The 20,429-nt window shown below is 38.0% G+C and overlaps 1 protein-coding gene across 1 annotated transcript; it reads right to left on the bottom strand.

The window, feature by feature from the left end:
• Positions 1-1,400: 1,400 nt before the first annotated feature.
• Positions 1,401-1,961, bottom strand: LOC133722798 (uncharacterized). Its single transcript, XM_062149665.1, has one exon. The coding sequence runs from the start codon at positions 1,959-1,961 to the stop codon at positions 1,401-1,403; it is 561 nt and encodes a 186-aa protein (XP_062005649.1).
• Positions 1,962-20,429: the final 18,468 nt, after the last annotated feature.

Here is a 20,429-nt window from a genome sequence, read left to right as displayed (position 1 = left end):
AGAATGGCAACCCGTAATTAGAAGAAGAAGAGAAGGGCAAAAGCGTCATTCAATTGGAGCTCGAATGAACAGTTGAGACGCGAATGAACAGTCCACGCCCTTTAGATAATAGATAATTCCCCAGGGCCCGAAAGGCCCAAAACAAACCCATAATTCATTTTCTCTTTTGCTCATCAACCCCATGAGTCAGAGTTTAAGCCTTTCAGAGTCCACTTGGTATTGGCTTTTCTTTCGTGTTTAAGATTTCCTAGTGCTAATAGGTTCAGGATTTAGGCTCTGTAAAAAACCACTGGCATAGGCTTTATATCTTATTCCAATCTTTGGTCGATTATAAACCTTCTCAAACAAGGTACGGATTACGTTTTAGTAATCATTTTGGGATGGGCAACAACAAGCATCGTGGGAGAAGATCAAACAAGAAGAAGAAGACTGATCAGTCTTCTCCTCGAGGAGAAATCATTGCAGCATCTCAAGGAGAGACCAGCGTTGCTTCTCAAGGAGAAAGCCGAAGTATTGCATCTGAGGGAAAACCAACCAACCGTTTTATTGGACCTCAGTTGCCGAACCTTGCGGAAACCGACTTGGAGAACACTAAGCAACTTGGGAATGATGATCGAATGTCTAAGATTCTACAGAAGTATGGTGATGCTTCTGCAGATCATGAAAAAGAAATGTTGACTAGGCCGCTACGAGTTTATGGAGTCGAGCCGGTAATCACCAAAGCCAAAACTCATAAGGTGGAAGAGGCCAATGTAGAGATGCCTCCGCTACTTCTGGAAGACTTCGTTTTGGAGGGTATGCCTACAGCTTTTGGGAAGACAATGAAACGAAAGATAAAGGAAGAGGATTGAATTATGAAGGAAGCAGATCAAGTTAATGATTAGTGTTTGATTTATTGGGCATCTCCAATATGTTCATGCTTTAGTTCCTAAATACTATGCTCAAATTGACCAAATAAATGAAATGATCGATTTAACGTATTGATCAACATGGGAGGGGATTGGCTTAACCAAATTTATATAATCTGGTTAATATTAGATTGATAGATCCATAAGTGATAGTACTCGTGACGTATTGCTTAGTTAGGTTAGTGGTCTGAAAAATATTTGACTAGTTATTTTTTATCATTGTATTCGGATCATTTCTAATTAATGTTGTATTCTTGTGGTCATCACGTCTATATGAGGATGACATAGGTGAACGTATAATGACTATTAGCACACGTAAATTACGAAAATTTGAATGAAGTATTTTAAAGTACCAACTCTTTGAGCACTTAATACTTGCAACTACATTTAAGATATTGGAAGAAACTAATAACTAACTCAATTGTGTTCACTTTTTTTTTTTTTTTTTGAGGGAAAGGAGGTCAGGTTTTATTGAAGAAAGATGTCTAAAAATTACACAACTTCAGCTACTAATGCAGCTTGTAAAAAAGAAGGGGAAGAAAAATAAAAAGTCTCCATAGGGAGAGTCCTAGTATGAGCAGCCATCAGATGTGCCACCCTATTTGCACTTCTCTTTGTATGGACTACGCACAGATTTGCATAAGCATCCAAAATATACTCCATATCATCATAAACACGTCCCAAGATGGACAAGTTGCTCCCCTCTCGGCTAAGCAATTGTCGATACACCAATTGCGAATCAGTCTCCACAATAGCTGGCAAATAATGATTTGTAACTACAAACTCAATGGCTTGTTTGTAGGCTACAACTTCCACATGTTCAGGTGATAGTAAACCCGAAAGAGATTTACCTCCTCCTGCTATAAATGAGCCCTGCCAATCCCTGACAACAAAACCAGTGCTCCCTTTTTCAGAAGCTTGAAAGAAAGAACCATCTACATTGACTTTAAAACAGCCCACAGAGGGAGCTACCCACCGAGTCATACTAATAGCACCAGCTCCACTATTCCCAATCTTCCCTTGCAGAACACGAAATTCATGCAGCCTTGACATAGACACGATAATTGTGTTCACTTATTTAGTATATAAATACAGTGAAAGTTCAAATACTACATATAAGGGAAGTCAAATGAGATTACAAAAATCAAGCATTTCAATAAATTAATCCAAAAACGATACCAGATGCAATTCACAAATTAGAAGAACAAAGTGTTCGTTATTCTCATAAATCATATTCACCACAATTGAATCCCCATAAGTATTATTTGTGGCCAAATACATTTATCCAAATTGACTGTGGCACAACTTTCTAATCATATACTTATCAAAGAGTATGCGGGAATAATCTGATAATTCTATTCATCTCTCAAGGAGGTTTATATAGTATTACATCCATGTACACAAAGGAAAGTAATCAATCATAACCTAAGTCAACTATAACACTAATGCTAATTGATACACAAAATAAATCATAATAAAGTTAATTGATACAACTCATGTCAACATTCCCCCTCAAGTTGGTGCATAGATATCTCGAATGCCCAACTTGTCAAGTGAGTTGTGAAATACCTTAACAGAAACAGCTTTTGTCAGAATATCTGCAAGTTGATCTCCAGTCTTTACATGGGGTACATCAATAATCTCTGATTCTACCTTTTCCTTAATAAAGTGTCTATCCACTTCAACATGTTTTGTTCTGTCATGTTGAACTGGATTATGTACAATGTCTATGGCTGCCTTGTTGTCATAAAACAGATTCATAGCCTGTTTGGGCTTGAACCCTAAGTCCTTCAGTAAGTTACGTAGCCATAACATTTCACAAACACCTTGGGCCAGTCCTCTGTACTCTGCCTCCGCACTAGATCTCGCAACTACTTTATGTTTCTTGCTCCTCCAAGTAACAAGGTTACCTCCCACAAATGTGAAGTATCCTGAGGTTGATCTTCTATCAGTGATACATCTAACCCAATCTGCATCAGTATATCCAGCCACCTCCAAATGATTATTTTTAGAGAACATGATCCCTTTGCCTGGAGCTGACTTCAAATAACTAAGAATATGATATACTGCATTCATGTGGTCTTCGCTTGGAGCATGCATGAACTAGCTGACCACACTCACAGTATACGCAATGTCAGGACGAGTGTGAGAGAGACAAATGAGTCTGCCAACTAGTCTTTGATATCTCCCTCAGTTAGTAGGCACTTGATTAGTAAATTCTACTAAGAGTTAATTACTGTTTACTCCCTATACTTATAGGGTTTCATCGTTTCAGTCCCTGACATTCGAATTTCACCTAAAAGGTCTCTGAACTCTCAATTTCCTCCCATTTCGTCCCTGCCGTCAAGCTCCATCCAAATTGTCCATTAAATTGCTGACGTGGCATTTCTCACGCGCTGAAATGTCTAATTTACCCTCACTTAGTTTTTTTTTAATTTATTTATTTTCTTCTCTCTCTCTCTTGTTTTTTTCTTCTTTTTTATTTTATTTTATTTTTTTTACCTCTTCTTCTTCCAGCTCTCTATCCTCCTCTGGGTTTTTTTAATTTATTTATTTTCTTTTTTATCCACTTGCATCAGTGCTGATGGATCTTGAATAAGTAATGACTCAATTGGAAGCTGCAAAAGGATGACCAAATGACACAAATAAAAACCCAGATGCATGTACATAAACTTTGCTTTTCTTCTTGACTATTCTACTATATATATCGTTTAACAAGCCCCTAAAAGTACAGATAAGTTTCCAAAAGAAAAGGACTTTCAAAAATCTTTGCTCGCGGAGTCGCGGGTAACAAGTGGTTTCAAACCAAACAGAAAAGCAAGCAAAGTTCTAAACAATCTCCACTCACCGCAAAAGCAATCAACTGTCAAGTATCAACTCATCTATAACCGTTTTTTTCCTATCACAGTGGCGGTGTGCCGGTGTCTACCGAAAAATTCAGAGTCAACCAAGCACAACCTAAATCTGGCAATTACAACTTCGACAAAAAATTTCACTGCACCAAATTCGTAATACATCTTCCAAGAGTGAAAATGCATAACTTCATCATCCCAAAACCCTAGTCCAATTTCCAAACCTTACATTCTGACAAATACATAAAAATCAGCATGTCAATCTTTCAATAATCAAACTTTCTACAATTTCCTTCGAAACAAAAACCGACTCAAAAATCAAATTCCAGAGCTCAAAAAGAAGAAATTCACGAAAACCCAGTCACAAAAAACCACTCAGAATTCACAAAATTACAGATTACAGCAACGATTACAACAATTCAAGTTCATCTTCTACGAATTTCAACGCGCCAAAAACCAATGGCGACAAGATTAACAACATGCATTTGAATTATCAAGTTCCCAATGCTACGATTCTTTCAAATTCTTCAAGAACAGAAACAGTGAGAATTACATAAACCTAATCAATATGTTCTCGCATTTTCTCAGAGTGAAGAGAAATTTGAGAGCGACGACTCACCTGGTTGTTGTTGTTGTTGTTGGGTTGGAACATCTTTCTTCTTCTCCTTCCGAGTTGACTCAGTGAGTCATCTCTCCCTCTCTGACTCGCTCTCTCTCGCTCGTTCTCTTCCTTCTTCAACTGAAATTTTAGCTATTAAGGGGAGGAGAGAATCTGAAATATCATTTCTTCCAGCTCTCTAAAACCGGGCATCACCATCCTCTTCACGCGCTTCACCCATGAAAGTTAGCGCCACAACCACCACCACTACCATGGCCTCCTCTCGCCCTCTACCGCCAAAGCCTCCCGATCTCGACCTCATGATCGTCTCCGCCAAGCAGCTGAAGAACGTCAACTTGAAGAACGACGACCTCAAGCCCTACGCCGTCTTTTGGGTCGACCCCGACCTCCGCCTCGCCACTAAATCCGACGACTCTGGCTCCACTCGACCCGTCTGGAATGAGCGCTTCACTCTCCCCCTCTCCTTCTCCCTCCACGACTCCTTCCTTACCCTTGAAATCTTCCACTCCAAACCCTCTGACACTCCCAAACCCTTAGTCGGCCCTCTGCACCTCCCCCTCAAAGACCTACGCGACCCGAATAAACAGAGGAGGAGAGAAATGGAAGAAGAAGAGGTAAAAAGAAAAAAAGAAAAACAAAAATGAGAGAGAGAAGAAAATAAATAAATTTAAAAAATAATAATAATAAGTGAGGGTAAATTAGACATTTCAGCGCGTGAGGAATGTCACGTCAGCAATTTAACGGACAATTTGGACGGAGCTTGACGGCAAGGACGAAATGGGAGGAAATTGAGAGTTCAGGGACTTTTTAGGTGAAATTCGAAGGTCAGGGACTGAAACGACGAAATCCTACAAGTATAGGGAGTAAGCAGTATTTAATCCTTCTACTAACTTGTGATTTTGCTCCATAGGTGTATCTGTAGGTTTTCAAGCAAGCATGCCTGTTTCAGTGAGTAGGTCTAAGACATATTTCCTTTGAGATAGGAAAATGCCTTCCTCTGATCTGGCCACCTCAATTCCTAGGAAGTACTTCAATCCACCACGATCTTTCATCTTAAATTCAGATGATAGCTAAGCTTCCAACTTTTTCACTTCTTCTTGATCATCTCTTGTCACAATCATATCATCCACATATATAATTAAGGCAGTCATCCTATCCTTTCTGCGCTTCAAGAAGAGAGTGTGATCTGAGTTACTCTGCTTGTAGCCAAATGCCTTCATAGACTGTCTGAACCTTCCAAACCATGCTCTACGAGATTGCTTGAGTCCGTATAGAGATTTCTTCAACATACACACCATTCCTTCATGTGAAGATGCAATGAACCCTGGGGGTAGATCCATGTATACTTCCTCCTTCAAATCTTCATGCAAGAATGCATTCTTCACATCGAACTGCTTCAGGGGCCAATCTAAATTCGCAGCTAGAGACAATAGTACCCGGATAGTAATAATCTTGGCTACTGGTGCAAATGTTTCCTGATAATCAATACCATATGTCTGTGTGTAGCCTTTAGCAACTAACCTTGCTTTGTACCTATCCAATGTCCCAGCAGCAGCATACTTCAAGGTATAGATCCACCTACACCCCACTGTTTTCTTTCCTTGAGGTTTTGGTACTAGCTCCCATGTATAATTTTTCTCCAAAGCGTCCATTTCAACTTTCATTGCCTCAGTCCATTTGGGATCTGCTAATGCTTCTTGCACTTTATTTGGAATGACAATAGTAGATAATTGAAACACAAATGATGCATATGACTCGGACAACCTATGAGTTGACACATAATTACTTATGGGGTATTTGGTTTTGGCTTTAGGATTTGGCTCATACTGGACTTTGGGCTTCCCTTTCGTTGTACGATCTAGCAACTGATATTTGGGGCACACATTTGTTTCAGTGTTGGATCCTGCTTCAAGGTTAGCCTCATTATCTATGATATCATTAGACTCATGACCAGGAACAGGCACATCATTTGTAACAATATCTTACTCAAGTTTAGGATTGAGACTTACCTCAGGAGCATCCTCATGAGAAATAGGGACCGACGTGGTAGGAGTAGGGGGGTCTTCAGTTGAATGTGGCAAGATTGATTGAGTTTGATCATCAATTCCTATTGCTAGTTCTTCTGGATCAATTTGATTTCTTTCTTGTACAACAATTCTTTCCTCCACAACAGTTTCAAGTACTTCCAATGTAGAAGAAGACTGCTCTTCTCTAGATGTGCTCTCCCCCTGAAGAGAAGTCTTCTGGGCAAAGAAGAGTTGGTGCTCACAGAATGTTACATCCATGGTAACATACAACTTTCTGGTAGAAGGATTGTAACGCTTATATCCTTTCTGGGTAGAACCATATCCCACAAAAACACACTTCTCAACACAAGCATCCAACTTTGTTCTCTGATTACGAGGAATGTGGCGATAAGCTACACAACTAAAGATCTTGGGTAGAAGGGTATGTAGTGGTGGTAGGGAAAAGAACTGGCCAAGAGCTTCAAGCGGTGTTTTTGGACGTATGTGAGCATCCTCATTTGGTGCTTTAAGGGCTACTGTGGGCAGGCGATTTAGGAGATAAACGGTTGTAAGAATGGCATCACCCTATAAGTATTCGAGCATGTGGGCTCCTAATAGCATGGAGGGGGCAACTTGAAGAATATGTTGATTTTTTTTGTTCTGACACACCATTTTGTTGAGGAGTCTGGGGGCATGTGGTCTGGTGGATAATGTCATGGCTGTTTAGGTATTGATGGAGGGCATGGTTCACATATTCACCACCATTATCTGAGCGGAAGACTTTGATGGGAGTTCGGAATTGGGTTTGGATCATGGTATGGAAGATCTGAAACACAGAACAAACTTCACTTTTATGCTTCAACAAGTAAACCCAACACATTCTTGTACAATCATCCGCAAATAACAAAAAATACTGCATACCAGAAGGAGTAGCTGGACATGGCCCCCATACATCTGAGTGGATCAAGTCAAATGGCATAACACTGCGAGAATTGCTGAGGGGATAGCTAGCACAGCGGCTTTTTCCTTGGATGCATGTCTCACATTGAAAATCAGACTCCTTGCAAGTTTTGAACAAGGTAGGAAGTAAACTCCTCATGTAGCTAAATGATGGATGCCCCAATCTCTGGTGCCACAGCCATATTTTTTCTCTCTCTTTTTCTGTTGAAGTACCATTATGAACATGGTATACTTCACGAGCACGGAGGTAGCCAGCATGTGTCATTTCCATGTAGTACAACCCCCCCCCCCCTTCTCAACACCACAGCTAATAATTTCTCCTGTGAGGATGTCCTGAAATACACAACACCAAGGGTAAATAATTACACAACAATATAATTGTTTAGTAATTTGACGGACAGACAATAAATTATATGCCAAGAAGGGGACAACTAAAACTGTATCCAGGGTTATAAAGGGTGTCAAAGCTACAGATCCAGCACTAGTGATAGGATATTTGTCACCATTGGCATTAGTGACAACTGACATACGCGCAGGGGTTAGGTCTTGGATGACACTCGGATCATGAGTCATATGATTAGTTGCACCTAAGTCAATTATCCACATATCTTTCCATTTAAAGTTTGAACTTTCTAAAGAGTGGCCATGTGTACTTGAGTTAGCCTGGAAGGCGGAAGCAAATGTAGGGTCTTGGATGACACTCGGATCATGAGTCATATGATCAGTTGCACCTGAGTCAATTATCCACATATCTTTCCATTTAAAGTTTGAACTTTCTAAAGAGTGGCCATGTGTACCTGAGTTAGCCTGGAAGGCGGAAGCAAATGTAGGATCATGACAGAAGTATTGATTTACCCAAGGACTAAAAAATCGAAATTTTCGGCGAAATTTTCATTTTTGGGAGACCCCAATACTTTCTTTAGTTACCAAATGAATTTCGGTCGAAATTTTGGGAATTTCGCGATATATTCGAAATTTTCGCGAAATATTCGAAATTTAGGGAATATCTCGCGAAATTCTGATCCACTTTTCATTTATCACGCGGCCCCACCAACCTGAAAGCCCAGGTGCCCAATGAGACTTGAAACTGCAAATAAAAATGATGCCCAGACCAAGAGTCAAACCTCGGTCACTCGTGAAGAACATTTGTGACTCAACCATTCTTGCAACACTTCAACTTAAGTATTTGTTACATCTTTTAATATAAGTAGTGAACAAGGTTATAGTAAATATGTAATGAATAACCAATTTACGATTAATTTTTTTTTACCACCAATTCTCAATTTGAAGTACCAATATTTCAAATATTTTACTTTTGAAAAAAAAAAAAAAAAAAACATTGTCATCTAATTTATTACACAATTCAAGTTTCGTAGCTTCATGCTTCATACCTTTCTCATGTTGTTATTTCGGTAATAAAAAATTACTAATATTACTAGGTATACAATTATTTACAATTACTAAGTTTTGGTTTATATAATGTATTGTAATATTGTATTGGTCTAATTAATATAATTCACCATTTCATCTACTATAAAAGTTGAAAAACATTGAGAGTATTAAGTTAAATATCCACAAATGTTAGACGACTCAGCATATACTACTTCACCGTAAATTATTACAACTCAATATATAACAATGTTTATTCAACATTTTCGTTTGAAATAAAGTAGATAATTGATCAAATAAACATATGTAAAAGTTTCATTCAAAATTTCCAAGTTTTTCTTTAAATTTCCATAATTTTTCTCAAATATTTACCGATATCGATATTTCCTCAATATTTCCATTGAAATTTCTATTTTCCAGACTGTCGATATATCCTCGATCTTTGATATTTTAGTCCTTGGATTTACCTCATTCATCATCGATGACATCTTGGAGAGAGACATATTATTGATAAAATATAATCTCTTACAAATCTTCTCTTCTCTTCTTTTTTTTTTTTTTTTTTAAATTGAGCTGCCCTTTCGGGTTTTCAACTCAACCAACCCTTTTCTTCCGTGTCCTAAATTTTGCTTGAGCCGCCCTTCGGGTTTTCAACTCAACGGACTCTTTTTTTTTGGCAACAGGTAGAGCCGGGTCGGGCTGGCCTGATTTGAGTCGGGTCAGATTGATCCTGGTCGGGCCGGAGTGGTACGGGTCGGGTCAAACTGAAACAGTTGGGTCAGAGCCGGAATTTCACGTTCAGATCGCTGAAATTCTGGCCTTCTGGATCGTCGACGAGGCCAGCCTTTGATCGAACTCACTGGGTCGATCTTCTGTTGCGCAATTAGGAGCTGCAAGGTCAAAAACATGCTGCTGCACTACAGTGGCTCTGGGCCTCTGGTAAGCAATGGTTCGAGGTCCGGCGATGTTCGTCGTAGGTCGTCGTCGGAGGGTCTGCTCTGTGCCAGAGGTTGGCGTCAGAGGACTCGCTATTCTGATTCGGGTCTTCTGGTCAGGCTCGTTGGCGGCAAAGAGTGCTGCTTCTGGGCTCGGTTGTCGACGGCGAGCGCTGGGTTGCAGACTTGCGACGTCGGAGTGGTCTGGGAATGAGCTGAGGTCGGAGATCGCTGGTGATCTGAGCAGCCGGTGATTGGATTGGTTCAAATTTCGAAGTGACGTCCGATCTCTACCGGAAATGGGGTCTGGGTTCAGAGAGAAGGCTGTGTCGAGGACTTTTCTCTGAAAGTCAAGTCAATCCTGGGCATTAGGATACGGTTATATGGTATGGTATTCGTATGGGTCTGGTATGAAGTACGGGAATGAGTGTAGTATTGATATTGATACTAGTATTGGTATGGGTAAAATGAAGAACTTCAAAAAACAAGAATTGGTATTTCGGTAGTGGAATTGGGTATGAGAAACTTAGGTCTCAGGAGCGTATTGCTTTGATACCATATCAAAGAGTATATGAGATAATTCTATTCATCTCTCAAACAGGTTTATATAGTATTACATCCATGTACACAAATGAAAGTAATCAATCCTAACCTAAGTCAACTATAGCACTAATGCTAATTGATACACAAAATAAATTATAATAAAGTTAATTGATACAGTTCATGTCAACAATACTGCTAATCGATATTTTGGTTGTACTTGAATTCTGTGCGCTTGCTACGAGGGATTGAGCCCATCTGCCTCCGCGAGCTGTGCTTTCCCTTCTGCATGTTCTCTACTTGCTTCTTGAGTGCCTCAATAGACCTATGGTGGTGTTGAGCATGTTGCTTAGACGATTGTGGTAGTTGTGATTATCGGTTACATGCAGTCTCATTTGTCTACTTAATTATTTTATTTTTTTTCATAATGTTGTATGTATTGTTGTGGTCATAGCATTTACATGAGTACTTCTATAAAGAAAAAAAAAAAAAAAGGATGACCATTAGCACACATAAATTATGAAAAAAAAGAATGAAGTATCTTCTATTAAAAAAAAAAAAAGAATGAAGTATCTTAAAGTATAATGAATTTTTCTTGCTTAAGATAATTGAAGAAACTAATTAAAAATATACGAAATTATCATTGATAACCAATATAGTCGTGTAAACTGTAAACTTGATAAAAGTTTATATATTTCTTTCAAGTTACTATTAACCGATAAGTGAATGTCACTTGTGATATTGAAATATAACGTAAATATAGCCCCATTGTCAAAGAAACACAATGGAATATATATACAAATATAAATCTATCCAACTTTTAAGCATTGCAAATAGTAATTTCTAAAAGCCAAACTGTTCACAGGAGGAAGGAGCTCGATGAACTGCTTGCCATAATCCTATTACAATTTTCTAATTATTAGCTTCCAACAAAAAGAATTCTAATGATTGTACTGAGGTTTGGTAACAAAGCAAGCTACACTGCTACAGCCCCGGATGCGACCCACCATGAATGATTTTGTTAAGGGATAATTAGAATGAGATTTAGCTTTTACTATAGTTAAGGATTGAGATTGTTGTGGTCTGGTTTCCACTGAGAGACAATGGCATGCAGATCTGCAGGGAATGGTGGGGTTTAAATAATCTAGGGTTTATTAATTGGTCAAACTGGTATGGATACATATATAGCTGCTAGGACAGAAGACAGACAGATGGTCAAACTGATTGGAAGAAGAATCTCACAAACTCTTCTATACTCACTGAGTGAGCTAAGAGAGAGTGAGACACAGATCGCATACAAACACAATATGCAAATCAAAAAGGCTAACGACAAGTTTAAGACAGAAACCCCATCCTTGAGCGCTAATCAAGGTGACATGTTCCTCGATATTCTCTCTCACTCTCACCCGCCTCCATCTTCTTCGAGACTTTTGCACATTCTTGACACTTTACATGCATGCTTTCGTAAACACAGCTGGACTTCCACACGAAGCAATTAGTCCTTAATCTGTGTTAATAAGTAGTTAATTAATGAGAGTTTAATATTGAATTAAGGACGCCCCCATCTCCATGTCTTTGTGGGTACTCGCTCAGCATTCTTCATGCCATTGCTATACGACACTAGTCAACCTAAGCAATATTGCACATGATGAACAGCTAGCTCTCAGATTCTCAGGAATACTAATCTGGCAATTTAGTACGGATCGATCAGGATAAACTTATAGTGAAAATTGAAATAGAGGTAGTTCGATCTATCGGTTTATATATTTATGAAATGATATAGCTTTACGCTTTACCAAAAAGAATTCATTGTACTTATTGGTCGATCATGTGTGTGATTTAATACTCTCCTCGATCGAGTGGTAGTAATAGTTATTCTGCAATAAGCAGTCTACGTCATTCTTTTTGCATATACGTAGCAACAATCTCTGTGATGATTCTCGACCTCTCTTTAATTGCTTCCTACCAAATCCAATCTTTGTTCATTATGAGATTGATGATGGAGGATGCGTATCCATGCTTGGATCGAACTACTAGTCTACTACTGCCCATGTTTGAAGTACAGTCGATCGATGAACATTAATGAAGTACGTATGAACCACAGCCACCCACCGTTTTGACCAAAGTTGATCAAAACAGAAACTAGCTCACTTGATGAGCTTAATTTGTTCCTCCATTTAGTTATTACCCTTTGTTTAAGCATGCTTGTCTTTTTGAGATAAATATATTCTTGTACATGCATCATTTTATTAGCATCAAATAAATGAACACTTGAAGAGTCAAACCCTAAAATGTCTTGGACGGTTTATCAAATGATACAGAGAGATGAGAGGTCCGAACTAGAGCATTTTCCTTTCATAAAGTGGAAAGAGAGAGGACAAGAGACAATGGTGAAAGATTCACCAAAAGAAAAAAAGTAGTCAATTTTAATTTACAAGTAATTGGGAGGTGCCTTATTCATGCTTGGATCGAACTCTACTCCAATAGTCCAATTTATATGAAGTACAGTTGATGAACATTAATGAAGTATGAGCCACAGACACCCACCGTTTTGACCAAAGTTTGATCAAAACAGAAATTTGCACACTTAATTTGTATATATCTTCACTTAGTTGTTAGCCTTTTGTTTCAGCATGTATATACTTTTGAGATAAATAGATTCTTGTGCGTACATGCATCATTATATTAGCATCAAACATATGAATATGTGAAGAGTTAAACTTAAAATTTTATAGACGACTCTTACCAAATGAGGTAGTTTCAGAGATAAAAAAAATTCGAACTTGAGCATTTTTTCACCAAGTGAAAGGAGATACGAGAGAAAGATCCACACCAAGAAAAAAGAAATGAGGACTTCAAGTAATTGGGAGGCTATGAGCATGAAGATATTTAGATATGGAAGCTTCATCCCTGACCTACTGTTACATGACCATGCACCGTCGGAAAATACAAGGATAAGGAATGGGGGGAAAGAGTTGATGAAAACGTAAGGGCAAAAAGCAAATAAAATGGAAAAATGCTATTGGCATGGCGAAAGAGAACATGATAGTACAGTGCTAGTATGCTTAAGGATCACTCAAACTCTAACTATATGATTGGAGTAACATATTCACACTTGGATCCCTTCGTTCTCAAGATTACATCCTTAGCTTAAGACCCACACATGCACCACCTACACTCCACTCACTGCTTCAATCACAGTCCACACTACTTACGTTTTTTTTTTTTTTTGCTTGTTATGACATGTAGATCTCTAATCTCTACTGGTTCTTTATTTAAAAAAAAAAAAATAGGATATTGTAAAATGTCAATAAAAATATTCAAAATATATCATAATCCAAAGAATAGTAGTAAGTCTCTTTCATGTATTAGCAAAATAAGAGTTTCTATTATATACAGCAGGTATGACATACTCCATGTTTTATTACTGTTTAATTTGAATAGCCGATCACACAGTTAGTATGAAACAAACTTTCTGTAGTTTTCTTAAAAAGAATAGAAGAATAAATAACACAAACATAATAATTTCAGGCGCCACCAAAGCGTGGTGAACATGTTTACTACATTATTGTTCCATGGTGATCTTTGTTCTTCAACTTGGTCCGCACCACCAAAATAAAACCTAAATTCAACTTAGGACACCCTCAAAGCTATGGGGCCATCACATGTCGAAAGCAAACGGAATGTCCCCATTACGTGTTACAAGGAAAATGTAGTGTAAGATGATATTGATTGTATTCGATAAAACTATGATACTAATGGTACCATATATCATTTAGTTTTGGGGCATCGCACTATACATATAGCAAAAAGTACTTTAGAATAAAACCCATTTCAGATATGAATTTTCATGAAATTAAGGATATCATTCACTCCCATACCTTTAGAAAAAAGATAGATATAAGCACACAAACATAGACAATTAGACATGCATACGCAATATGAACTAGACAATATGATCCAAAAATGATATATGGCTAGTTGGGCACTATTCCACTAGAGAAGATGCCAATTATTTAGTCAAAGTATATTACAAAGCACGAGACAATTTATAGACACGTTCCTCGCAATTTGCTAAGCAAGAACATGAACCCTACTAAACATGTACTGAGACATGTCCTCATTTGAATATAAAAAAGTGAGCGGTAATTTTTGTTCTTATGCTTGTTCATACATATATTGTATTCTTAATTTGTCACACGCCTTCAATTCGATATAAACCCTTCGTTTTTTTTTTTTTAATTCTTTGGACATTGAAAAGGCTATGACTATTTGGTTTCAGCTATGGCTAATACTGGCTAATTGCATTCAAGTACAGTTTAGGGTTTCGGTTTTAAGCTAAGAGCCAAATGGAACAACGGCGCGAGCATGTGATTATTTCTAACATTTCTTCCTAGTCAAGACTTAATTACCTAATTTAGGTGTACTTAGTTAGCTGTGCTTTTCTTATCGGTGATGTACGTGTTTTCTCACATGGCTGCCTACGTCTGAAGCTCGATCATATGCACATGGTTATGGTGGTTGGTCCAAATTAATGGACTAAGGAAGTTTCAAGCTTTCAGCCCTACCTAGAGAACAATGATAAGGACATATTAGTCAAGGGTGTGAAAATGATCCTGTTGATTAGTTTTATGTGCTCTCTCTTTCGGCGGGAAAGTTCAAAATTCCCGGCAATAAGAAGAAGCAAAGGTTTTGCTTTTACACTGGAAGCAATGGTGCGATACTCGATCGGACAGAAAGATGTGGTAAGCATGCTTAGTCGGTCATATAAAGATTTGAAAGATAAATCAAAAGGAAGCTAAAGTGGATTTATATATCATAGTTTAAAGTATGTTTATGATAGGATAGGATTTGATAATCCACGACATGCTTAACAAAATCGTCATCACAATTAAAGTGATACTATATTTATTATATATATGTGTGTGTGGATGATGTATCGGGGAAATAATTTTAATGAAACTACATGCAAATTCAACAATGACATATTTAATAAAATATTCAAGTTGGATGTTAAGCTGGTGAGCTAGGTAGGTCGTAGGCTCCAAATGTTGAGAAGCTGAGTCAATTAGCAACTCCCAAATCGTTCCTAACATCCTATGACATGGAGCTAGTTAACTAACGAGGATGATAAGTTAACGTGCACTGTTTCACATTCTAAGAGAAAATTGTGGTCTGGTTCACAAATGATCACACCGTTATCTCTAGTTATAAGCTTACATGTATTAAGAAGAAAAAAAAAAACCATTGATTTGCCACTAGATAATATATGGGACGTCCCTATCTCACATTTTATTTATCCATAACTCGAGAAGCCGAACTGCTTTGGTCCCAGCCAAATCGATCCTAGGAATGGCAAAAATCTCCATCAGGTAGGGTATCCATCGAGTATTCGACCCTAACGGGGAGAAATTCAAGGGAAATCGGGTAATGGGGATGGGGATTCTCAGTATTCGAATTTTGAAATCGGGTACAAGGTGGGGATGATATTTTAATCCCTATCTCCATACCCGCCCAATAAGAATTATCTGAAATATATATATATATATATATATATATATATACAGATCCTATCCAGAGCGGAGCTCCGCTTTGAAATTAACGTGTGAAGTTCGAGTTTTGGGTCGCTTTTCGGTTGCATATCCACATCTCGACCGTTCAGTTTTTAGGTACTAGTGTATAGATTATCTCTGCAAATTTTCAGCCAAAATGATGATCGTTAAGGTATCTAACTCTTGTAAACCAATGGACGAACTAAATCTGTCAACCTGAACCGTACTGGCTTTAAGGCAGTTATCAATGCCTTAACGATCATCATTTTGGCTGAAAATTTGTAGAGACGATCTATACACTAGTACCTAAAAACTGAACGGTCGAGATGTGGATATGCGACCGAAAAGTGACCAAAAACTCGAACTTCACACGTAAATTTTCAAAGCGGAGCTCCGCTCTGGATAAGATCTGTATATATATATATATATATATATATATATATATATATATATATTATTTATTATATATTTTGTTGATATTATTTATAAATAAATAGTTTTGTAAACTTCATCTTTTTGTCAATATTTAAATTCTGTTAATAAATATGTTCAAAAAAAAGAAGATTCTTTTAATAAAAGATCTTTATCAACATGTCAATTTTCCTTGATTGAAATAAAAAATTTATTTTATTTTGATGTTTGATTTTAACTTCATATTTTACAGGGGGAGAAAGGGTTAGGGTTGGTACGCGCCCCACGCGCTTTGGAAAAAACTTGAGTTTCTGGTTTTCGGCGGTCCTCGTCTGACTGCGCCCTCATTCTAGCGCTGGTCTTTGGCCGCGCTGGTGTGGTGTGGTTGCTGCCAGACGGGCTATGTTTGTTTCCCGGTGGTATGGAGTTTGGGTGGTTGCATTCGGTGTCTCTTTCGTCTGGGTGGCAGTGATGATTCTTTGGATTGGCTTCATGCCTTGTTACGGCTAGGTCGGCAGTCATGGCTAGCTTTCTCTAGTTGGGTTGTGCCGGGTTTTGATCAATGGTGGAGGGGCTCTCGGTGGTCGGATAGTTGGTTTTGTGACTTGCCCCGATGGGGTGGTCTTTGTGTGCCAGATCTAGGCTATGGTGGATTATGAGGGATTGCGGTGGGTTTCATGGGAGCCTGGGGGTGGTTTGGCGTTTTGGGGTGGAGAGATGTTCATGGGTGGGGGCGGGTCTCCGTCCAGCAAGGGTGGATATGTAGAGGCGAGTTCGGGTTGGGGGAGGCTCCATGCGGTGGTTTTGCTATTCAGGGCCCATTGAGGTTTAGATTTGGGAGGGAGAAGGTAGTCACCGACCTCACTATTCCGGCAACGGGGATTTCCAAATGGTCGGGATCGTTTCTTCGGCGACGGGACAGGGTTTGTGACGGTGGTATGTTGGTTTTTAGTAGGGTTTCTTTTTTGGTTAGGTTAGTGTCAATAAGTCCCTACTCTTTTGAGATAGGGTTGGGTTCCTACTCTTTTGAGTTAGGATTGGGTCTACGTGCCATGCCATGTAAATGGTGTCATCCCCAAGGACGAGAACTATTTGGTTCAATTCTGGTTTACTTTTTGTGTCTAGTCGCTGACGAGCGATCCTTTACACGTGGTCTGGTACTTTTGGACACAGTGTTGAAGAGGACGCAGTCTTCTTGGCGGTTGATTACGAGGTATTACTTGTATGCATTTTTATATAGTAAATTAGTAATATTGTTAACGGAGATTTGGGCGGGTACATGGACCTAATCCCCAATGAGGACGAGGAATCTCCAGTATCTTATTACGGGGATTGAGACAGGTAAGGAGATGGTAAATGAAGTCAGGTATGGGGATGATAATTTAATCCCCTTACCCTACCCTCCCCATTGCCATCCCTAATCGATCCTATGATATGGAGCACATAGGTAACAAGAATAAATTGGCGTGCTCGTTTTGTATCAAAAAAAAAAAAAAAGTACGAATATGTCACTAACAACCATGCTGGTTAGGATCGATTGTGTATTTATGTCATGTAATCAGTCAATTTGAATTGTTAGGTCTTGAGAAAAGCAAGCAGACGTAAACCCTCTTCTACATTCCAAAAAAGAGAGAATCATTGATCTGCCACTCTTGGGACGTCCTCAGCTCAGATCTTTATCCACTAGTCCTTGTGTTGTTTAGTTGTCTCTAAGCAGCAAGCAGCAATTGCCCAAAAAAAAAAAACCAGCAAGCAGCAAGCACGTCCCTTCAGAAAATTCTATAATTTTCTCCTAATCATACCCTTGATAATTATTGGTTTTGTTTAATTTCGTGACTATAAACACTATTTAAAGGAGCTCATGCTTTGAGTCGTCCGACGCCGGCACTACTACTTTCATCAGTAGAACACGACGCGCCGTAAGGAGTTATGAACAAACCCAGTCGTGAAAACAAATAGAAGGGATGAAAAATGGGTTGACCATGAGAATATTAATATAAATTAACGGATGGTTGATGATGATGGAGCTGCCGAATCATGAGTTCTGCATTAGCCTCATGTCATCGGAGGTTGAGATTGTTCTTCTTCTCATGTCTCCACGTTGCAGGTGTAGGCGAGGAGTTCGTTCAAAATGAGCAAAGAAATAGTTAGGTTGAATTTAGTCATCTCAATAGTGACATTATCATCACAAGAATCTTATGATGGAACCGTGCTTACGGCTCTTTGCTGTTTTCAATCATGACTAATGGAAATTATTTTCAATCATAGCTAATGAAAATTATAACTTTAGGAATTATAATAAATAAAGACGGTCCGATAGTAAAAAATTAAAAATCGTTCAGGTCATTCATCGTTAAATTAATGAGAATTGATAACACCAACGATGCATGAAACTGGCTAGATTTTGTCAAATCTAGCCCGATATAGTTGGTTTGTGTGGGTTTGGTTAATTGACACCATTGATGTCAATGTTGGTTCCTATAAAATTGAATTCAAGATTATTGGTTTAATTGCCGATTAAGGCTAGACTAAATGCACCGAGTCCGATCATATATATTTAGTTCATCATGAATCTTTGATAAAATAAAATTTGACAAACCTAAAAGGAAAAAAAAATGGATATACCACTAACATAATGCATCAAAAACATTGAAGAATTTTATTGAAAATTACACTTTAAGATAACTTTTGTTTTTTTGTTTTTTTTTTCTTTTGTCACGCCTACATGGTACAAAGTTACAAACAATATGCACCAAGAATCTGATTTCTCATTTTTTATTTAGCAATACTGTGAACAAAGAGGTTTAAATGCATATCCGTGGTTCACACACAATATCTACTTGTTTTTATTTTGCTCAAGGTAGCAAAATAAGAAGATAAATGGCGGTACTTAGAGTCAAAAAAATCAGCAAAAAGTCCTACTTTGAAGAAAGAAGATCAATATTAGAAACGTTAATCAAGAACAAGATGAGAAACAGAATTCAATATTCCTAATTTCCTATACCATGTTAGGGGATCTCATGGCTCATGGCTGGACCGTTAATTTGTTATGACGTTGATTCCAAAACCCAAATGGTTGCACCTCCATTCCATTCATCAATCCATAATTCCTTTTTCTGGATATGGTTCTGTTTCTATTCACCTTGTTTTCAAGCTCTGGGTTTTGATACGATACGAATCCTAGATAGTAGCATACATACACTAGTATTCAGGATAAGTGAGAACAGTTGGAAAGGTACCTAGGTTTGTAACAAATGGCACTTTTTTGACCGAACGTGGATTGGGTATGTCCACCGTCCCAACTCACAAATGTGTGCTTTTGAGTGTAAAAGGCGCAGGTGATTTGATATACCATGGGGAATATCCAAGACTAGTGTTGCAAACTCAACTCGTATGGTTTCTAGTACAAAAGAAAAAGAAGACCTAAACTCGGATGGTTGAGAGTATATAATTAAATTGATGGGGAACTTCGATTAGAAGCAAGTCAATCATCGGAGAGTTGAATAATGTATTGCAGTAAAAAAGAAAAAGGGTAAATGACACATTAAAACCAGTTATGTATGTGATTTGTCATAAGTTGACTGTTTATGTGCTAAAAGACTAAAGCTTTACTTGAGGACTAAGAAATGGGTAAATGATTCATTTTAAGTAAATGGATACGGTATAAGGGTTAGTCAAATATTATTTGACAACTTATACTCTTTATTCGTTTGACAAACAAAATGATTTAGCGGAGTTTGTCCCCGTTAGCACAGTTTATGTTTATTGTCTGATATAGTGAGGCAAGCCGTAATAAAATTGACGCAACTTTCTAATAGCATAATGAAACGTAGTGATGCCTGTTTGATTTTCAGTCGCAACATAACATAACGAGAAAATTTGATAAACTGTATTATTGCTTTTCGTAAGCCTTATCTTTCTGGTATATCACCTTTACGTCAAAAATGGAAGAGTTAGAGCAACTCCGACATGTTTCCTGTTATTTATGTATTATAGGGAAGCAAAAGTCAAAATTTTAGTCTATTTTTCTTCTCCAACTTCAATAGATTTCATATTTTACAGTAATCTCTAAAATCTCCATAATTATTCCTTAAATTTTTAGAGATTGCTGTAAATTTAGAGAATTTTATTTTTTCTTTTCTCATTATCCCTAAAATGGGAATAGTTATAGGGAATCTGTTTAAGCAAAATAGACTCATTTTTCCTTAAAATAAAGAAAAATCAAAATATGGGGAGGCTGTTGGAGTTGCTCTTAGT

Source organism: Rosa rugosa, chromosome 7, assembly GCF_958449725.1.
Source record: "Rosa rugosa chromosome 7, drRosRugo1.1, whole genome shotgun sequence".
NCBI classification, from domain to species: Eukaryota; Viridiplantae; Streptophyta; class Magnoliopsida; order Rosales; family Rosaceae; genus Rosa; species Rosa rugosa.
The sequence above is the reverse complement of the archived record's forward strand: the minus strand, read 5'-3'. Positions and strand labels throughout refer to the sequence as shown.